The 21,184-nt window shown below is 37.8% G+C and overlaps 1 protein-coding gene across 1 annotated transcript in view; it reads left to right on the top strand.

The window, feature by feature from the left end:
- The first annotated feature begins 208 nt into the window (after window positions 1-208).
- Window positions 209-21,184, top strand: part of ALDH1A2 (aldehyde dehydrogenase 1 family member A2) — a 116,323-nt gene continuing 95,347 nt past the window's right edge. The window contains exon 1 of the mRNA XM_050796828.1: window positions 209-599. Within this exon, the coding sequence (XP_050652785.1) occupies window positions 483-599 (117 nt within the window). The 5' untranslated portion in view covers window positions 209-482. The remainder of the gene's footprint in view (window positions 600-21,184) is intronic.

The following is a 21,184-nucleotide window of genomic DNA, read 5'->3' as shown; positions in this document are numbered from 1 at the left end:
CAGCACCCGACCGCTCCGGTCCCCGCCAGCCCGTGCCAGCTCCGCTTCCGGGGGCCACGACCCCCTCCCGACTTCGGCCGCGGGGCGCCTCACGCCGACTCTGGCCCGGGGAGCGGGAGACCGAGTCCGGTTGGCCGAGGCCCGCGGGCCGCGGCTCAACTTCACGCTCCCGCCGTCGAGGACTGTGGAGGCAGCGTGGGCGTGGGCTGGTCCCCGTGGCCGGGGGGCGGGGGGGAGCCGGGCGGACTTGACCGTGGGCGCCAAGCGTCCCCGGCCGCACGGCGCGGGCTTTATGTAAATGGAGGCTGCGCCGGGCGTCCTAGGTAGGATGGACCAGCCCCCCGCGCCTCGGCCCTCACGTCCAATAAGAAGAGCCCCAGCTTGACACCTGCCTATATACAGGCGAGCGCGCCCCCGGGCCGCGGACCGCACACAGCCCGCACTGCCCCACGCCGCGGGCTAGGGACACCCGGCCCGCCACCATGACTTCCAGCAAGATAGAGATGCCCGGCGAGGTGAAGGCTGACCCGGCCGCCCTCATGGCGTCCCTGCACCTCCTGCCGTCGCCCACGCCCAACCTCGAAATCAAGTACACCAAGGTAAGCGGCCGCCGAGCGCCCGTCGTCCACGGAGACTTTCTAGAACCTTCTTTCCTCTCCCCGATCTCTTCAGCGGATGAGGGCGGCGTGACGGGGCCGGGAGGGCCGGGGTCGCCGGGGCCAGCCTGTCATCCCTGCTCAGCAGAGGGACCCCCTGCCTGTCTTCGGGACTTGGGCGTTTGAAGCCCCTCCGCGGCCTTAGGACGCCTTGGGGACTTGCCCCAACCTGAAACGCAGCGTTAAGCGGCCGCCGTCAAAGGCTCCTGCCCCAGACTCGATCTGAGGTTGGTTTCTGTCCGATTCTCCAGGTCCCGACTGCCGCGGGGAAGGGGTCGGAACCGCTTCGTGTCCTCAGATGGAGGCCAGGGTTCCCCGTCCGCTTGGCCACGCAGCCTGGCAGTCGCTTCTGTGTCCCTTCGGGGCCGCTCGGCTGCTGGTCCCAATCATGTCCTCCGCAGCCCGGAGGGTGCTGAGGGGCTTTTCCCATAAGAAATTGTCAAGACACCAGCGCTCTGGCCGGTTTGACAAATTTCATGGAAACCTGACTGATAAGTACAGTAGATCCAACGTCAGCGTTTCATGTGAATTTTGTAGGCAGTGGCAGTTTTCCTGGGAAACTTAAAAAGTTTTAAAATTTGTTAGCACGTTCGGTTTTAAACTGAAGAACTTTTTTTTTTTTTTATATAACGAACTTTGACATCTTGGGTTTGCTAAGCAGGATTTTTCTTGTTGCATCGCATAAAAAAGAATATGCGTCTGCTACCTAACATAAAATGAATTTACTTTTCACAAATTCGACATAGAAAAAAATGACCGATTACAAACATGGGTGTATTGTAATGCTACAACATTTTGAGGGAGGTGGTGAGAGAAAGATGGGATTCAAAACCACGTTTCTTGGAGTTCATTTTGTAGTTCTCTGGTTTGATTTTCTAGTCCTTTCGGTACATTTCTACACCCAACTTCTCCCAATTAACTCAAACGCGTAGACGCACATGCATATGGTTAAAGGTTGATTAAAGATGTATTCCATCATGCTTTTTTACAAGATAAATTTTGTAGAGAAGTAAATTGTTTGCATCTGGCTTAATGGTTGAACGAGATATACAAGAAACAACATCAGAATATTGAGATTTTACTTGCATTGAGTTTTAGCTTACAAATCAGGGCGATTTGTGTTTTCAATGTCGATTTAGATGGATTTAAGGTACCTGCTAGCTTTTTTAGATGGTGTGACAAATTTTTCAAAGCCGTTTTAATGAGAGGTCATTAATGGTTATAGCCTTTTAGGCATTGTTTGCATAACAATAGTGCCAATGTGTGGCACTTCTCTGGGTTTAGGAACGAGCAGGGAAAGCATGCAGCTTAAAAGTTTTGTTTTATGAGGGTCTCTAACCTCTTCAGGCTCTTTTTAAAGGTTAAAATGGAAGGTCTACACTTAAGAAAAGACCTAACCCTCAGATTCGGGAAGGTTTGATTTTAGTCTTATTTTTGATGGGATTTTCCTAACAGCCTCTGAAAGAACTTTTAGGTATGCAATAGGTACGTTTTTCAGAATTTAATTTGGAAGCTCTTCCAGTTCTCTTATTCCCTAACTACCCCCTCTCTCTTTTCTCTCTTGTTCTCCCCCAGTAGGAAAGACAACTGATTTATAGCTAATTGGAGCCTTTAATGTGGAGTCTTTTAGCTCGGGGAACTTTTATCCAGTATCCACTTTCCCACTTAATACAAAGAAAAACAATCAGAAATGAAATAATGGATTGTAACTCGATTCTTTAATTTGTGGGGAGGAGGTACCTTATTTTTGTCTTGACAAACAACCCTCATAAACACTGAGTAACACTCATCTAAAGGCGAGCTCTTTCCACAAAAACTTGTAAAATCAGGTATCTGTGAACATTCCCAGCAGTTTTCCTCCTCAGCTCTTTAGTGAGACTTCTAAATTTTCTAAGACAAGCGTGGTGGACAAGCAGTATTTTTTTAAAAACATGAAGAGCAGAAGCTGCTCTTTTGGTAGCCCAGGGTAATGATTTTTTTGCTTAAAGGAAAAATAAGATTAATAGTGAGTTTTTAAAGAACGTGACCAGAAGCTAGGGAAATTATATTAGCAATTTCAAACAGAAGAATGAACATGGTAGAATTGACAGTCCTTTAGGATAGTGATACCATGTTCATTAGGGAATTTTAAAAGGGTAATGGCTACAAAAGTATTATGCTTTAGGGCCTGTTAAATATCACATTTGAAACAAACACAATATTTGCGTCAGAAAATGATACTCTAATACAATGTTATTAATTATTTTTTGTCTTGTTAAACATACATCTTTAGTGAAGGATATGACTTTCTGTATGATTTTTCATTGTGGTACTGGGACCCACATAAAGTCACTACTTACAAATAAATGACGGGACTATGAGAATTTCAAGTAATGTGCGCTTAGAAAGCTTTGTGCTTGTGATGTTGTATTTTTTCTGTATTTTTGCTCCAATTTCCTCCTTCTTCTAGAAGTATTTTACATTTTTTAATAAAGGGAATGGGGGAGATGACCAGAATTAAAAGTCAACTGCCTTTGCCAGCCAGAGGTCCAGTGGAAATGCTCCAGAATTAAAGTTCATTTCCTAAGGATGTTGCAAGGGCTAAACTCATGGTTTTGTATGGACTTTTAGGCAGTTACGTTCCATTTTTAAAAGTACGCTTACCACTCTGAAATTCCAGTATCCATGTTAGACCAATGATCAATGGCAATACCATTTTTGGAACATGTCTGTTTCTGTTTCCCTAATACAGAAAGCTGGACCCCAAGTTTTAAAAGTGATCCCTTATTAAGGAATGTGCTTTTTAAAAGAGATAGTGTTAGTCAAGGAGGAGTGAAAACTGACATGAAGTATTGAGGGGACCAATTTGGTACCAAGAGAATGTGCTCTCCTTTGCTTGTGTCCTAAGAAGACTGCATTCTGATTGCCTTGAGCGATGTGTTTATGAATTAAAAATTTTTTTAGTTGTCTATTTTATTAGTCTGACTTTTATAATTTTGTATAGCTGATATAGGAATACGCACATTACAAAATGAAGGCTCAGCACTTTACTGACAGCCCCTGTCTGCAGGGGATACCTGTTAACATATTCCCAGGTCTTTGGAAGCTTGCCCTCTGTATTCCACTTCCACCTTCTTTCTTGGCTCTATCTTCTCTTCTGGCTCTACCGGTCTCTCCTTTGCTTCCTCCCTCCCCCAGATCATTGTGCTGCATTTCTGTTGGTCACTTTTCCAATGAGAGTTTATGCCCATAACTAACAGTAGCAAAGAGTTATTTATTTTTCCTGCATCTGATATTAAACGGAGCTAAAACAGAGGCAGGAGGGGGATATTTATCAGACACTGACCTGCTAAAATAGAAGAGGCAAAAAGGCAATCAACTTAAAACTCAGAGCTAATGTGCATCGTGAGTCTAGTGTTTGTCCTTTTATTTATTCATTTAAACTTCTGTTTTCTGGGGTCGATTTCAATTAAATTCAAAAGGCATTTGAGTGGCCGTGTTCCTAACAAGGGTGCTTTTCACTATGTTAGACTAGAAACATCTGCCTTCTAGGAGATTAGGGTCTTATTAGAAAGATTGTGTGCCAAAAATTGGTTGTTAGTATAGCAGTAGTTCTGTTGATCAATGTAATAATAATTATGATGATAATACTTATGCCACTTACATTTTTATAGGGCCTAATGGTTTGCCTAGCACTTTCATATATATCTTGTTTGATCCTTGCAAAACCTTTTGAAGGAGAGAGAGTAGAAATAAATATAATAATTCATAAGGAAGACATTGGCCTTGACTTTAAAAAAATTGATAGTTTTCCTCACCATACACTTTTTCTAGTGGTCTGTGGCACATTGTTTTTTCATCTTGTTTTATTTTTTTTTTTTTTTTTTAAGGGAAGGAGTTTAAATCTTTATTTTTTTGTGTTGCTTCTCTCGCAACCATGGAGAGAATATGAACCAGTCTACCCCTCTTAAGAAGGAACTGCCTTTTGTGACTTTTGATTCTAATACTTTAAATGACTATTTTTTTGTTTTTCTATGAGATTTTTTTTTTTTTAATCTGGGGCAAGATTCTTGCCTATGCCAGGAATAATTTCTTAAAAGATAGGTGTGGATCTAGATCCTTCCAAACCTTTACTCAAGATTGTCTGTTTTGGTCATAAGTTGTCAGTCAAACTACATGTTAATAGAGGACTTCAGGTATTTTTAAAAATACTTTTTCATAACTGTACAGCTTTTTGATGTTTGTATCATCTCCATTTACAGGGAAGCTGAACAACTTCATCACAGGACTTGAATTAGGTAATTCTCCTGGGGGTCCTACCCTGATCCCTTCTACTACATGGGCTTATGTTACCATGTGGAATTATCATTTGCTGAGGGACTCCTCGTTCTTTATTTCTATAAAATGATGAATGATAGTTTTTCTGTTTCAGAGTAGGGGATTCTCTGAGGAGACTGTTTTGTGAGATCTGACTTCCTCATAGCCAGGCTTAAGAAAGGTAAATCATGCATAGTTAATTCTCTGTTGCATCGGTGAAGCACCATGATCTAACCAGGACCAAATCAGTAAATATCCCAAGTCCCATCACAGAGTTATCAGTTCTGAGTCTTAGACAATAAAATGCAAATACTGATTGGTATTTTTGTCTCTGTAGTTATCTTAGTGACAGTTTCAGGGGTCAGGAAACTGTGGACTGTCTGTCTGGTTTTATAAAGTTTTATTGTAACACAACTGCACTCATTCAGTTACATACTGTCTGTGGCTGCTTTCTGACTAGAATGGCAGAGCAGAGCAACGGAAACCATGTAGCACACATTTTAGAAGAAACTTGCATGCCCTTCCTTGATTTGGAAAAAGAGAGACTCTGAGTTAAAATAGGCCTTTGATCAAATCCTGGTCAGAAAGATACTTATTAGCTATGTGGACAGTTAACATTTATTTGACACATAGTGCCTGATATGGTGCCAGGTCCTAGGAATGCAACAGCACACACACCAAAAGATATGTGTGGCATCTTAAAGAGTTTCTTCACTGAGTTTCAATTTCTACATTTGTCATCATTGAAATAATAGTATCTACTTTGTGGGGTTAAAAGGACTAAATGAAAAGTATGTTGAAGTAAGTGGCATATAATGATAGCCAATACTAATTCTATTGCATTTTTGCAAAGTGATGAATACACACACACACACGCACGCACACACACACACTTGGTGATCTAAATTAATGGAAGCCAATGTTAAGGAAGATCAGGACTATATGATCAACTGGCCGGGTGCAGTGGCTCACACCTGTAATCCCAGCACTTTGGGAGGATCACCTGAAGTCGGGAGTTTGACACCAACCTGGCCAATCATGGTGAAACCCCATCTCTACTAATAAAACAAAATTAGCTGGGCGTGGTGGTACACGCCTGTAATCCCAGCTTCTTGGGAGGCTGAGGTAGGAGAATCACTTGAATCCGAGAGGCAGAGGTTGCAATGAGCCCAGATCACGCCCTTGCACTCCAGCCTGGGCGACAAGAGTGAAACTTTATCTCAACAAAAGAATTATATGATCAACAAAGTTTTATAAAACAGGCCATGTATTATTATTTTCATTACTTTTATTACATTATTTGCATTACTCATAAGAGTTCAATATTCAGGGTAACTATGGAATCCTCCTTATATAGTTACACTGCATTTTTACCAAATGGGATTCCTGGGAGGGTTTTCCACCAAGGTCTTGTCTTTACTAAAAAGTTACTAAAGCGATTTCTCAGACAGTAATTTAATAATAAAATTAGATATCTTGACGTTTGTGCCAAAATGTAGCATGAATATGCCTCAGTATGCTCGATTAGCTGAGCCTAAACTCCAGGTTGCAAATAGACATTTCTGATGTTTTAAGGAGTTTGGATAAAAATACTGACAAGATATTGGTACATAAATGGGGGGTGTATGCAGCATACGAGGACATTCTCAGAAGGTAGATACCTTTTGGCAGTGGGAAGGTATCTTACTTTATATAATTTAAAAGCGAAGAAACTTTTACTAGTCCTGACTAAGATAACACATGGAATTTTAAGAGCATTTCCCAGGAGCAGTCACCTTCCAGAAGGTAAAAGCGCCAGGTAGTGGCTATTTTGAAAGCCCTCCTAGCATTTCCTTGATTTCTTTATTAGCTGTAACAGGTAATTTCAAAGCCATTCGTTTCCCCCCAAACACCAAATCTAACTCACATAGAGGTGATTGCTCTAATGTCGCCTGGGTTAATTTTTAATTGCCTTTAATTGTATCTTTGAGATCCATTTCATTTAACCTTTTAAATATATGAGATTATGCACATTGGGAATTACTTATCTTGGCATTTCTCTATTGTCTGCCTTTAAGATTGAGTTATGTTTAAATTGTTTTCCTTCAAAATCTTAGAGCTTATTTACAGCAGGTTTATTTACAAGTCTCTGTTGGATCACATGATTGAAAACACTTCCAGGCTTTCAAAATTCCAGTTGGAATAATAATTGGGTGATTTCACCACCTAGACTTCTGTTGGGCCTAAACAACACTTGCCTGGGGCTAAACGTGGGGATTAATTGACCTCTGTAGAATGTGGTTAAAAATTAGTATGTCCGTGTGTGAACATTCTAATTTTTATTATAGAAGAAAGCCTTCTTTTACTCCAGTTCAGCTCTGTTACCTCCAGAAGTAGTTATCTGCTCTATTTCCTTTCCTCATCACTGTCTGACGTTTGGAGAGCCAAAGTACTGTTTCTTTATCACTACAACTCTGGAATGAGAAAAGCTTTTGTTTAGGTCTAACTGGAAACACCTGTCTCTTATCTAGAAGAATTTAGCATATCATGAATCTGAAAACCCTTTCCAATCTTGATTATAAAAGGGAAAATTTTTCAAAATAATTAAAAAATAATGTTTTAATATATCTTATATTATTTTCATCCATCTATTCATTGGACTTCGAATTTCAAGTCCAGTGACTCTTAGGGGTTTTTTTTTTGGGGGGGGGGGGGGATTATCATTTCTAGGGATTTCTTAAAGATTGAACAATCAGAAAGTGATACAGGTCGTGTGACTCTTCCACAAGAAGAATGGAATTACCTCCCAGTAAATGAATCTGGCAAAATAGTGTGAGTTTAGGAAACCCGCTAATTATTTAGCAAACCCACAAGATATGCAAAAATAACCTATTTTCCCTTTTCCCCACCTCTCACTCCTAACACTCATATACCAGATCTCCAGGCCGAGATGTGTGTGATAGTGGCACAATTTCAGGTGGGAAGGAGAAGGGGAAGGCTTTGCCTGGGAAGATGAAATTATGAAATGCCTGTATGAATTTATGGAGAACAACTGAAAGTCTTATTTCTCTAGGTGTGAAAATTGGACTTGCTCACAGAATCCTTTTTGGGAGGAGATGAAGAATCAGTGTGAGACTATTTGGTTAAATTCCCCAACAAAACTGAAACTGGTGAATTCTGCCTCATCTGTGTTTTACAGTTTGATAATATAATTGTATTATTTAATTTTATTATAATTGTATGATTTTATTATAAAATTTAATTTTAATTTTTATTATCTCAGGGTCATTTTTATTTTTGGCTATAGCCAGAGCTACTCTTTTGCTTCCCTGAATTTATTTATTCATTTGTTTATTTAACATGTATTAAGGCCTTTTTTGTACATATTGTGAGTCACTCTCTGGCAGAGAAAGATATATAGGTGTGGGCCCTGCTCTGAAGAGGTGGTAGAGGATCCCCATTTGGGTGTGGAGTGGGGTCATGCACACAGTAACTATCGTTCATGATAGAAGATGCTAAATGCTTGAGATGAATGAGGATTCAGAAGATAGAGATGTTTCCAGCTCAGCAGAACAGCACACTATTGCCAGACATATTTGACAGAAAATGAATTGCTTTAATCATACAGAAAAGTAAAGCAGTAATATAACAAATGTGTGTACTTATACCTAGATTTGTTCTTAATGTTTTGCAATATTTGCTTCTAATTTTTTAAAAGGATTAAATTGAAACCCCCATTTCCTTCTCTTTCTCTTCCTTTGTTGTAGGCATTTATCTTTCCCATAGGTATATGTATCCATAAATAATACATGCTATTGTTTTGCTTGGTAACATTTTTATATAAATGTTTTGTATATATGTACCATATATATATATCCTTCTGTAATTTTATTAGCTTGCCAAGCATATGTTCAGTATTCATCCATGTTGTTTGATATACTTGTAATTAATTGATCGTAATTGTTGCAAAGTATTCCGTTATTTGAATATATCCTAATTTTTAGTTCATTCTAGTATTGACAGTTATGATACATCCAGCATTTTTTATTGCAGTAATGCTGCATTGAACATTCCTGAACATGTCTCCTCATATACCTGGTGAGAGAGCATCTAGGATGTATACTTAAAAGTGATATTGCTGGCTCATGGAGTATATGTATGTACAACTTAATTAGGGATTGCCAAATTTCTGTCCAACATGGTTATACTGGTTTCCACCACCAGTATATTCCCAGTATGTACACTTCCAGTATGTTCCACTGGCAGTGTATCAGAGTTCCCATTAGTCTACATTTTCACCTAACTTGAGATTCTCATACTTATTAAATTTTGCCAACCTGGTAAGTGTGAAATGGCATCTCATTGCTACTTTAATTTGCGTTTCCTTGATTTCTTGTGAGATTGAGCATCGTTTCATGTTGGCCATTTGGCTGTCCTCCTTTGGCTAATTTATCATTTGCTGATTTTTCTATGTTGTAAGTATTTACTGATTTGTTATCAGTTTTTATAAATGTATTTTATAAATTTTATCAGTTATTTACTATGCAAACATTTTCCTTCCTCTTGTAACTTTCCCTCCTTTCTTTTTCTTGTGTAATTGTCATATAGTTTTAAATGCAAATGAGGAAGGATTTTTCCTCTGGGGTCTTGTTTCAGAAATCCATTCTCATTCCAAATTGTTCAAGGCATTCTTTGTTATTTTTGCTTTTTACATTTCTATGTTTACCTCCTAAAATTGGTAATGCATGGGGACAATAATAAATATTAAAGACAAATGATGTAGCATTGGAAAGTCAAACAATATTGATGTTTAAATAATTTTTAAAAATTGTATTCCCTGAAGTCTTAGAATCACATTAGGAATTCTAGAATGTGTGGTCTTCTCTATAATGGGAAAATAGGAGAAACTGGTTCTACTTTGATGGATGGTTTTAATACGTATTAGTTTCCCTAAACTAAGAACAGTACCATATTCCGTAAACCGACCTCTAAGCGACCACTGTATAAAACTCTAGGATAACATGATTATTATAACCTATTCATGTCAATACTTAATTTCCCTACCTTTCTTAGATTATCTAGAACAGAATAAGTACTTAAATGTTAGCTATGGTTGTACTCTTGCTCATGTGCGTTCGCACGCTCTCTCTCTCACACATGTACACACACTCATTTTTGAAGGGTCAAGATAAATTGATGAATTCTTTACTCTGTGCTGCCTATAGATTTGGAGAAAACATGGATAGGTAGCAAATAAAAAGAATTTCTAAAATAAAGACCTTTTTCTTGATAACTCTTTTCGAGAATACTATACTTCATCTTGTTAGTGAAGAGGATTTAAATTATTCCTTAGCACCAGGTCAGAAAATAACTCTACTTATTTTGTTAACATTTTAACTTATGTTATAAATCCAAAGCTGGTGTATATATTTACCTTTGTGTTTGAATTTCATCAGTGATTTGGTTCATGCATGTGTATCTCTAATTTTAAAGAAGATATTGTGGAAGTGTGAAATTCTCCAACCTTAAAACTAAAACTACCCCTTTTGTGTATATAATTACATATAATACCCGACAATTTTGGCTACACACTTATTTTTTGATAATGAATGTATATTCTCTGAGCATTCATATTACTTATTTGCATTTCTCCTCAGTGATACAATTTTTGCGTTGCATTATATTTTTCTGTGTAACTCCCTACTTCTAAACTGTACTAGATTATAGACTCTTATTTATTATGGTGTTTCTGAAGTACCTAGCTCAGTGTCTAACAATGTAGATGCTTCAAGAATGTTTTATTAACAAATACTTATTATATTTTAATAGCTACAGCTTTTATTAATACTACAGTATTCAAAGTACTTTTCACATATGATTACACTAAATTTTTGGGGCAACACTATGATGTGAATATTATATTAATATCTTCATTTTATAAGTGAGAAAATCAAGCATGTTAAAGTTAGTTTTTTCAGTCTCAATAGCAATAGTGGGTGGCAATTCCAGGACTCAATACTCCTCCTTCTTTACTCATAACAATAAGGACAAGTATAAGAACCACTATAAAGACAATACAATTTGGACTATTAGCCTAAAGCCTTGCTGAGTGTTTTTATGGGAAACCCCAAGCCCAGTTCTTCAACTACAAATCCCATATTTCATTCAGATCCTAAGTCTAATTCCACTCAGTATTGTTTGTAGCTATCATAAGCAACAATTCCAACCAGACAAAAAATGGGAGTATACATTCAAAAAAAAAAAGGGAGAGAATTGATACAATTTGACACTTCAGGTATAGGTCACCTGGGAATATGTGATTATTTAGGTTATGATAAAGAACTGTGGTTTTCGATTCTCACTGGTTGGGTAGTCACACACTGCCCTTAATAACACCTGTTTATTTGGTCTGTTTTGTTTGCATTCAAAAAGTGTTTTCCTTTTTTTATGGCTGTTAAGATTTGACTTGGGAGTGAGGATGTGTGAGGCTATTGAGGATAATATATTTTACATTCTTTCTGATGCTTTCTGTGCCCCAATGGGCCATCATTTTGTGTAACTGGGCTATAATTTCTGTGAGAAAGATGCTTCCCAGAAAGAGTTGGGTGGATATGTTCCATCTTGTCTTGTGAGCAATCATCTTACCAAGGCTTAATTACTATCAGATCCCTCTATTACCTGTAATTTCACTAGGGAGGCATAATAGAGGAATTCATGCAGTACTCAAACTTTGAGTTTCAGCAACACAAAGATGTGGCATTTGGGGTGCACAATTAATGTTTCATTATAAATGATTCAAAAATCCTATCCAAAGAAACTGCTGAAAGGTTGTCTCCTTTAAGCCAGATCTTGCAGTCTTCAGATTTCTCCGACTTCACTTTTAGAGAGAACAGATCTGTTTTTTACTTCCCAAAGTTACGCCTTTTCTCTCCTTTTTTACTCCTCCCCTTTTGTGCTTCTCTTCTGCTTCCCTAGGTGTTTCTCTTAAGACAGGCACTTGATGACTCTTATTTCTCGTTCAGACTCATTTACCTGTTTTCATGAAATGGTTGGTTATGCCTGGGAACCTTTGTAGTTGGCTCTCCCAGCTGTTGGCCTAAATGGTCCTTTGGGAGGCCAGAAGCAATGAACCTGGAATAACCACATTTGACTTCTGGGAGCCCTCTTGAGAATTTAGTAATTACTTAATGGATTGAATTGGCGACATACACTATTTCAGATAACAGCCTGGGTTGCATTAAATTAACCTTCACAAATGGGTATTTATTGGTGTACTCTTAAAAGACTACACGTGTTGGCTGTAATTGCTCTTCCATGTTTCTCCATGCTGATAGGTATTTGTACTGAGTGAAAAATTTCTGAGATTAAAGCCTGGGTGGTAGTTGTAGCCATTTAGTGATGTGTGTCATTGTGTTCAGCACATTGAGCATAAATCCTGTCTTGTAAACAGCAGGGAGACTAATGAGGTTTGCCCACATTCTGGTATCATTACCAGGAATTCCAACAGAGAAAAAGAGAAGGCTTAGAAAAGAAGTACACAAAACAGTGATTTTTGGAACTCTTGATGATCGGAATTAAGGATAAAGATTATTGCTCAACATTTAGTATAGGCATGTATACACAAATAGGAGTACATAAAGTACACTTAGCCAAAAAACAAACTAAACATTTTGCTTTTCCTGAACACTTGCAAAGTCACTAACTTATTGCTACGGAGATGAGGGCCTTGTTTATAAGTGTCTGTAATTCTGAGTGGTGCAAAGGGGACAAGTACTGAAATAATGCAGCTGTTAAAATGACGGCATGCTTTTTGCTTTTTTGGAACACCTCATAATTTCAGTGAACTAAAATTTCACACCAATTTTAGTTTTACAATTTTTGGAGTATTTCTGCTGTCATTTTCAGTGATAGGCACACATGACTTCAGAACACAACAAATCTCTTACAAGAAGCATTTTAAATGTAGCATTTTAGGTTTATTTCAAACTTCATTATTACTGTTAAGTAATGTGTGTTTTATAATGTCACACCAAGGAATCCAATTATTGTTTAACGCCTAGACTAATTCTTTTCTTCGACTTAAATTTTTATGAGAGCCGATATCATGGCTGCCTTGACACAGTGTGGTCCATACATCTTCGTGTTTGAATGAATGAGTAAATGAATACATACTAGACAATAAGTTGTCCGATTTCATTTCCAGAGTCATTAATAGTTAAAATGGCAGGACTAGAAAGTGAATTCCAAGGTAAAGAGTTTTGAAATAACTTTCTTTTATGTACTTCCTTTAAAGAAGGTAGACACACACAACTTTGGAAAACTCTTCTGCTTCATTCCCACACGTTTACCCTATCCTTTGAAATAGGAACCTTTCACAGTACCTTGCAGAGCAGTGAGCAAGGCAGTGGACAGGGCATTAGAAGACCCATGTTCTGACCCCAGCTCTGCCACTTATGTATGTTCATTTAACAGTTTCTTGGATATGCAGGCATTGAATAAATACTTACTGAATTGGTGAATGAACAAAATAACTTGATCATTTATTATCTAATCTATAATGGGACCTGGAAATATGAAAATGCTTTGTGATACTGGGTATACCACTTAAATTTCCCGGTAACAGGAGGCAGAGGTTGCAGTGAGCCAAGGTCGTGCCTCTGAGTACAGCCTGGGTGACAGAGCAAGACTTTCTCTCTCAAAAAATTAAATAAGTAAATAAATAAATCCTGGTAACAGTTTTATTACTTATAAAATGAGAGACCAGAACAAGATGCTTATTAATTAATCCACCTACTTTTTTAAAGTGTTAGATTAGAAAAACTATAAGATTTCTTTACCCCACCCTGACTAATTAGACCCCTTTACTTTCCTGGGCACAGAACCTGGGATTATGAGCATCCAAAAGACAATACTGAACTGCTTGCATGTTTAGTTGTAGTCTTTCGAGGGCCCAAAATTTGCACTGAAAACATTTTGTTGAAAATATTGTCTCAACAATGTACTCAGTTACCAAAAAGTTGTCCACAGAAATCCCTGTTAATGATTCTCGTAATATAAATGAGTGGCTAGCAGCGTCACAAAGATCCAGTGGGAATCAAAATGTTTCATGTTTGCTGAAGACTTACCATACTAGAAATTAGAGCAATGACTTCCAAGAGACTTCCTCCTTTGAGTCTTGGTGAAAATTGATTTTAATACTTTGTAATAGTAGTAGGCAGAAAATATTTGTTGTCATTTCTCCTCTAGACCATTTCGGCAGCTTTCCTGCCAAGCTAAGCTCATGAAAACCATGGAGGGTGAGGAAGCGCGGTGGCAAGGGAACTTGTCAGAAGCTTACAGCTTTTCACTTGAGTCTAATAGAGACTTAGCACTTTGCAGGTCAGTGCCACTGCTATTTGTCTCTGACCTGAGAGATCTGGAGTTCTTCACATCAAAACCACATCTTGCTGAGCAGAGATCAAACGTAGGAAGGTAAGAATTCTGCCAGTGATTTATCATGCCAGGGAGAGTGATCAGGCCATATGGGGCCACTGCAAATGAAGTTGACATTCTGGCAGTTTCTCATATAGGCCTCTCATGTAGTTATGGCTAGTTTTTCTTGTAGAGGAATTCCGGGTCAAGTGGCAGCTTTCAGTGGTATTTCTTAGCAGGACTGACCTCCAACATGAGGTTTATTTCAAAATGAAGTCCTCGCAAGAGTTTTCTAATGTTGTATTTAAATGGCAAATAGGGATTTTGATCAAATATTTGATGGCTAAATTGAGCTTTTCATTTGTCTCCTTTCCTGTTTTTTTCTGTCCTGGGAGGTTGCCTATCTAGAAAAATAAAAAGAGAAAATTAAGTTTAAGATCTACCAAAATTTCTCAAAATATTAGATGTGCCTTTAAAATGAACTCTATAAATTATGCACAATTAGGCTTATTAGTTTATCATCACAGTTCATTAAGTCAGGGGCCTTTAGGAATGAATTACTGCAAATAATCCAATTCCTGGGGTAAGAGGAAGCATCACATTTAAGGAATAAGTTAATTCTTTAAATACAATTCTTTAAATACAATTATTTGCTAAAATCTGAGTCAAGTGCAAACCTTTTTATTCGACAGAAAAAAATTTAATAATTCCTCTTTATTTATTTATATAAACAGATATGTAAAAATGATTGTGCTACGTAAAATTCAGCTTTTTGTTTACTGTCACAAGCAAATGTTTAGTCTCCTGTGGAGAAATGACTCATTTATTGGTTCAAAGGCTTCTTCAACCTTAGGATAAGCACTGGGGTGTTCGAACCCTTCCTTGCACAGATGTTTGCTTTGCAGCATAAATGAAAGATGATATTCACGTTTAAACATAGTGGTTCAAGACATTAACTTCTAATTCAACTGAAGATGCTAGTTGCTGCTTTTGGTTTTACTTTTTTTGTGATGAGAAAAATTTCCATAATTGAAATAGGCTTTAGTGACTAGAACTAGGTCTTAACCTACTGTAGTAAAAATTCACCTGATTTGTTGAATGATCACTTTATCTGTTTATAAACTGGAAATTAATATTCTGGTTGATGAAGTACTTCAGCTCTGCAGGGAGCAAGTGTAAGTGCAATAATGAAATGGAATTTGTCTTAGTTTTCACTTGCCGTTCTTGGAACATGTACAACGTCAATGAAAACGTGGTAGGATTGTCAGATAGAATATGTGATTTTTAGTGAAATGTGAAGATTAAGTAAATAATGGATTAGTTTTTTTAGTATAAGTATATCCTATGATTTCCCATATTTAGATTGAAATTTTATTTACTGTTTTTCTGAAATTCATATTTAATTTTTATTTGCTAAAACTGGCATTTCTAAACTGTTAAAGAAATCATTGGTGATTTTTATCTGTGACCATTTAATAAACATCATTTTAATGTAAAATTAATTAGCATTAAAAGTGAAAACCAAGGAATTCTTTAAAACTGGTACATTGGAATAATGAAGAGTGCAGTAGAAAGACTTTTTTTTTTTTTTTTTTTTTAAACCCTAGCAATACTATTGAATAAATAGGGCAACTAAGCCCATTGTAAAAACAGCTTAATCTCCTAAATGAATTGCTCCAACCTTCTAATTCAAAATCATACAAACAAAAACATTGAGATAAGCTGGGTGCTTTTTCAAATGGGGACCCCCGTGGCTTTGAAAATAAACAATTCAGCCCCCTTCCCCCTCAAGACCCACACTCACACCCACTAGCCTTTCTGATGCCTTCCATTTGCAAATGAACAGGCTGAATTCTGAGAAAGACAGAAGACTAATTAAACCTAGGGAAGATAGGCAGAGGAACATTTGTTTCCAAGCAGAAGACAAAAAGAAACCATGTTACATTCTCAGTTTTCAAGACAGGAGTACATGAAAGCCATTTCTCTTGAGTTTTCTTCCTCCAAAGTACATTTCCCACGCCCCTGTTCAGACCCTCTCAGGGCCAGACAGCCTTAGCATGTTTGAACCAGCCTGCATTAGCCTGTCCCCATGGCAGTGTCAGAAGTGGGTAGCGATCAGACATTTGGGGAGACCAGTTAATGTGTTGGACAGCCTTCACCATCTTTACCTCTTTCCCCGCCTTGTGTGTGTCTGCTGGTTTGGCTAAGGGATCTTAGTAGCAATAGAGAATAAGTGAATGAATACTCAGACAGAACAAGGAGTGACTAGCTTTTTAAGAGTACTAATAAATTGCCTTGAATTGATTGCTTATATTCAGAAGCAGAATGAATAAAAAGTCTCAGTGCATACAATGTTAGGCTTTTCAGTACTCCAATACCTTATTTAATCCTTATAACCACTCAATAAAGTGGTTTTTATTATCTTATTGTACAAATGAGAAAATTAAGCCACAGAAAGTTTAAATGACACATCTAAGTCACACCATCTAGCAATCTTTGTACACATAGGAATATGACCCATTAAGAAATCATGTGAGAGGAATAGAGGCACAGCTGGATCTTAGGATACCTTCATCAAATTTTTGTGGTTAAAGAAGATGTGGTATATTCCTAACATGGAGTACTCCTCAGCAGTAAAAAGGTTCAACAACATGGACAATTTGTCAAATATGCTGAGTGAACGGAAAAGGGTACATACTATGTGATTCCATTCATATGAAATTCTAGAAAAGGCAAAATACAGTGACAGAAAGCAGATCAGTGGTTGTTTGGAATGTGAGGGTGAGGGTGGGTAAGAGGGAGGGATTACAAAGGGAAACAAGGGCATTTGTGGGTTGGGATGGGGAATGGATATATTCATTACCTTGATTGTGGGGATGGGTGTACATATGCTAAAACTCATCGGATGCATACATCTTATTATTATACCTTAACAAAGTATTAAGATTTTAAACCTTTAAAAAATAGAGTCCAAGAAGACCTCTGTGAGACTCAGCTCAGGTGTTAGTGATACCTGTCATTTGATTAAGGGAGACAGGGAAAATTGGACATTTGAGATCTGTTGGGGGTATCCTGCTGTAACCCATGGAATCCTGAGTCAAACGGAACACTTGGTCTGCATCATAGGTCCCTGTGATTCCCCCGGACCCTTTAATCTGAATGACCCAAAATAGCACTGACTATCTCAAGCAGCATCATTCTGGGAAATGGGCCAGATCCCCCACCCATACTTCCCTTCTCAATTGATTTGGATCCAGCCTTGTCCATCAAAGGCTGACCAAACTGTCGTCTGGGGAACCCGACTAGTGACCTTTTGTCTCTGTACTCTCATCAGTGTCCTTTCACTTTCAGAAACAGACCTTGAGGTTAGATGGATATATGAGAAGCTAGGTGGATCTTGGCTACCTAACTGTTAATGTCCTAAGTTATTTCCATTTACAACATTAACACCGTTTGTGTAATCATTGCACATTAGTACAATGTGTTGGGCAAACAACACTTACTTTAAAATACCCAGCCACTTAATCCAGCACAATCACTTTCTATTAGTATTTTAAAGCTGTTTTAAAATGTTACCTTTAGTTTTACATTTTTTTTTGACCTTGTACTGTCGGAATACTTGGGCAGTCTAGTTAGCAGCCTTTTCTAGTGAATACTTTTCCTTTTTCCTGACTTTCAGCTTAGGACTCAGCATAAGTGGGGTTCAGGGACTGCAATATTGGGTCCATTATTTAAAACTGTTAATTGATTTAAAATTGTGATTGATAAATTAGTCCTTCTCAAAGCAAGCTGTCTAAAACCATACTTTCTGCTGGTAAGAGATTATGCTTATTGAACAAAGCCCATGTCTCTATAATATCAAAACATTGACTTTAAAGTGAAAAAAGCAATCAATCATCTAGGTGCTTTTTCTATACATTGCCATTTGGGTGTTTTTTCACTTTTTAGCCAGATGTTTTGGCGTGAAGCAAAGCTAATGAATAATGGAAGTAAACAGAACCACTCTTGCTCTAACCGTATAACCATTTCAGGAAAAAGTTTTTTCCCCTCTCTGATCTGAGCACTTGCCTTATCATTTTACTCTAGAATAGGTAGACTCTTAATTAGATATAAAATAAGGTGGGGCTATTTTTTTTTCAAAGTTAAAAATGCCTTTATTACCTTTGATTATAATGCTCAAAGGACACTAGCCTTACAGAGTGCCATACTGAGATGATCATCAATACAGTTTTTTAAATGTTCTATAGGTCAATGATAGCGCAGTCATTTTTTGATTGTTCATAAATCTCTTTAAAGTAGAAACAGTGGGACAATCATGTAAAAGGAGATAACATCATAAGTCCTCAAACTACTTCTTTGTATTGTTTAACCAAAAATAATTGAACTTTTTCATATAAATAGATCATTCTGGATATTGATTTGCTATCTGGTACTCTCTTATGAGGAATGAAAAGCAGTTTAATGGCAAGTTGAGTAAAATTGAACTCTCCAAGGCACAATCTACTGCAGAGTTTAATACAAATCATTTGAAGCATTTACTGTTAAAAAAACAAAACATTTTATGACTGAAATAAAACATGGCAGCTTTATGTCAAAGATTCACTGAGGATAGGAAATTATTTACATCTAACTCCTATCAATACCTGCTGCTTTGCGAATTCCTCAGGCTTTAGATTCCCCAATTAGAAAATCCATGGCAGCCTGTCTATATAATTACGGCCTTTTTGCTGTGGGCTGACAAGTGTGATAAGCCTAGTTTGTCCTCTGTTGTTTTCCTATTGCAAAAGTGGCCAAACAATGCAGGCTGTATGGCTAGTAAGCTTCACTGTTTTGAATCTTTATCCAACTAACTGTTAAGATTTATACAGCAACTTAAAGCAACTTTTAGAAGAATCTGATCCTGTTGACAGCCAATCTTAATTCCTTTTCCCAGCCCCGCTTCTTTTTCTGGAAACATGATTATATCCTTTGAGCACCTACTGCATGTTAAGTGCTATGTTAAGATGTGGGGGAAACCAGATGAAGCCAGAAGACCTTTCTTAAAGGAACTTAGGGAAGAGAGAAACTCCCATTTTAACCAGCTATACCTTAGGCACATTTCACATTTTATCTCACTAATTGTGCAATAGCCCTGTAAGGTAGACAGGTCTTATTTCTGCTTTTACAAAGAAGGAAACTAAAACTCAGAGAGTTTAATAGCTTGCTCAGGATTTACACAAGTGGCAAAAGGCAGACTGGCATTAAAATGGAGATCTTTCAACTCTACCTCCCCAATTCTAGGTTGTTCTATGAGGAAGATGAAGGAATGCATACAAGATTAATCACCTCAATCTTTAATGAATTTCTTGATTTCTTTACTTTGTTTTACATACATAGACATGACCCTTGTAACATTTAACCATCAAGCTTGAATAAATTAAGCAACTCTACACCTGTCTTGGGGGAACGGACTTGCTTGTTACCTTGCTATCCTGATGCTCTCTTTTGAAAAGTAAAATTGTATAAACCAGCATAGTCACTTTTAATTGGCTTTCAAAAAGCCCAACTTTATGATCTTTACTGTTTTAACACAGGGATACAACCATCTGCACCATTCACATGTCAGACTACCTTCCTTGGAGACCGTGAGATATCGATTCCTTTGTGGTTTGGGAAGGGACATTTCTTATTGGCAGGAAGCCTTTGTTGCAGGGAGTATTGTCCTTATTAAAGTTCTTAAAAGCATTCCCCCAGGAAGGTGAAATTTCTGAGATTAGAAAATACATGACATTTCCTGCCCTGGTGCCCAGAATCTAAGATGCTTTGAAATACTGACAAAAGGAAGTTGTACTTATAGATATTTTTCAAATGCATGTGTAGAGTGTCTCTAATAAAGTACCATTATGAATTTTTATTTTAATTCCCTTAGGTGGAAGAAGAAATTTTGTGGGCCAAACAGCAGTGACCATGTTCTTTTTTAAATTATACTTTAAGTTCTAGGGTACACGTGCAGAACATGCATTTTTGTTACATAGGTATACACGTGCCATGATGGTTTACTGCACTCATCAACCTGTCACCTACATTAGTTATGTCTTCTAAGGCTTTCCTCCTTTAGCCCCCCATCCACTGATAGGCCCCAGGTGTGTAATGTTTCCCTCCCTGTGTCCATGTGTTCTCATTGTTCAGCTCCCACTTAGGAGTGAGAACATGCGGTGTTTGGTTTTCTGTTCTTGTGTTACTTTACTGAGAATGATGGTTTCCAGCTTCATCCATGTCCCTGCAAAGAACATGAACTCATCCTTTTTTATGGCTGCATAGTATTCCACAGTGCATATGTGCCACATTTTCTTAATCCACTGTATCATTGATGGATATTTGGGTTGGTTCCAAGTCTTTGCTAGTGTGAATAGTGCCACAGTAAACATACGTGTGCATGTGTCTTTATAGTAGCATGATTTATAATCCTTTGGGTGTATACCCAGTAATGGGATCGCTGGGTGAAATGGTATTTCTGGTATTTCTAGTTCTAGATTCTTGAGGGGTCACTACACTGTCTTCCCCAATGGTTGAACTAATTTACACTCCCACCAACAGTGTAAAAGTGTTCCTATTTTTCCACATCCTCCCCAGCATCTATTGTTTCCTGACTTTTCAATGATTGCCATTCTAACTGGTATGAGATAGCATCTCTTTGTGGCTTTGATTTGCATTGCTGTAATGACCAGTGATGATGAGCATTTTTTCATATGTTTGTTGGCTGCATAAATGTCTTCTTTCGAGAAGTGTCTGTTCATATACTTTGCCCACTTTTTCATGGGGTTGTTTTTTTCTTGTAAATTTGTTTAAGTTCTTTGTAGATT

The sequence above is a fragment of the Macaca thibetana genome, chromosome 7 (assembly GCF_024542745.1).
Source record: "Macaca thibetana thibetana isolate TM-01 chromosome 7, ASM2454274v1, whole genome shotgun sequence".
Lineage (NCBI taxonomy): Eukaryota > Metazoa > Chordata > Mammalia > Primates > Cercopithecidae > Macaca > Macaca thibetana.
The sequence above is the reverse complement of the archived record's forward strand: the minus strand, read 5'-3'. Positions and strand labels throughout refer to the sequence as shown.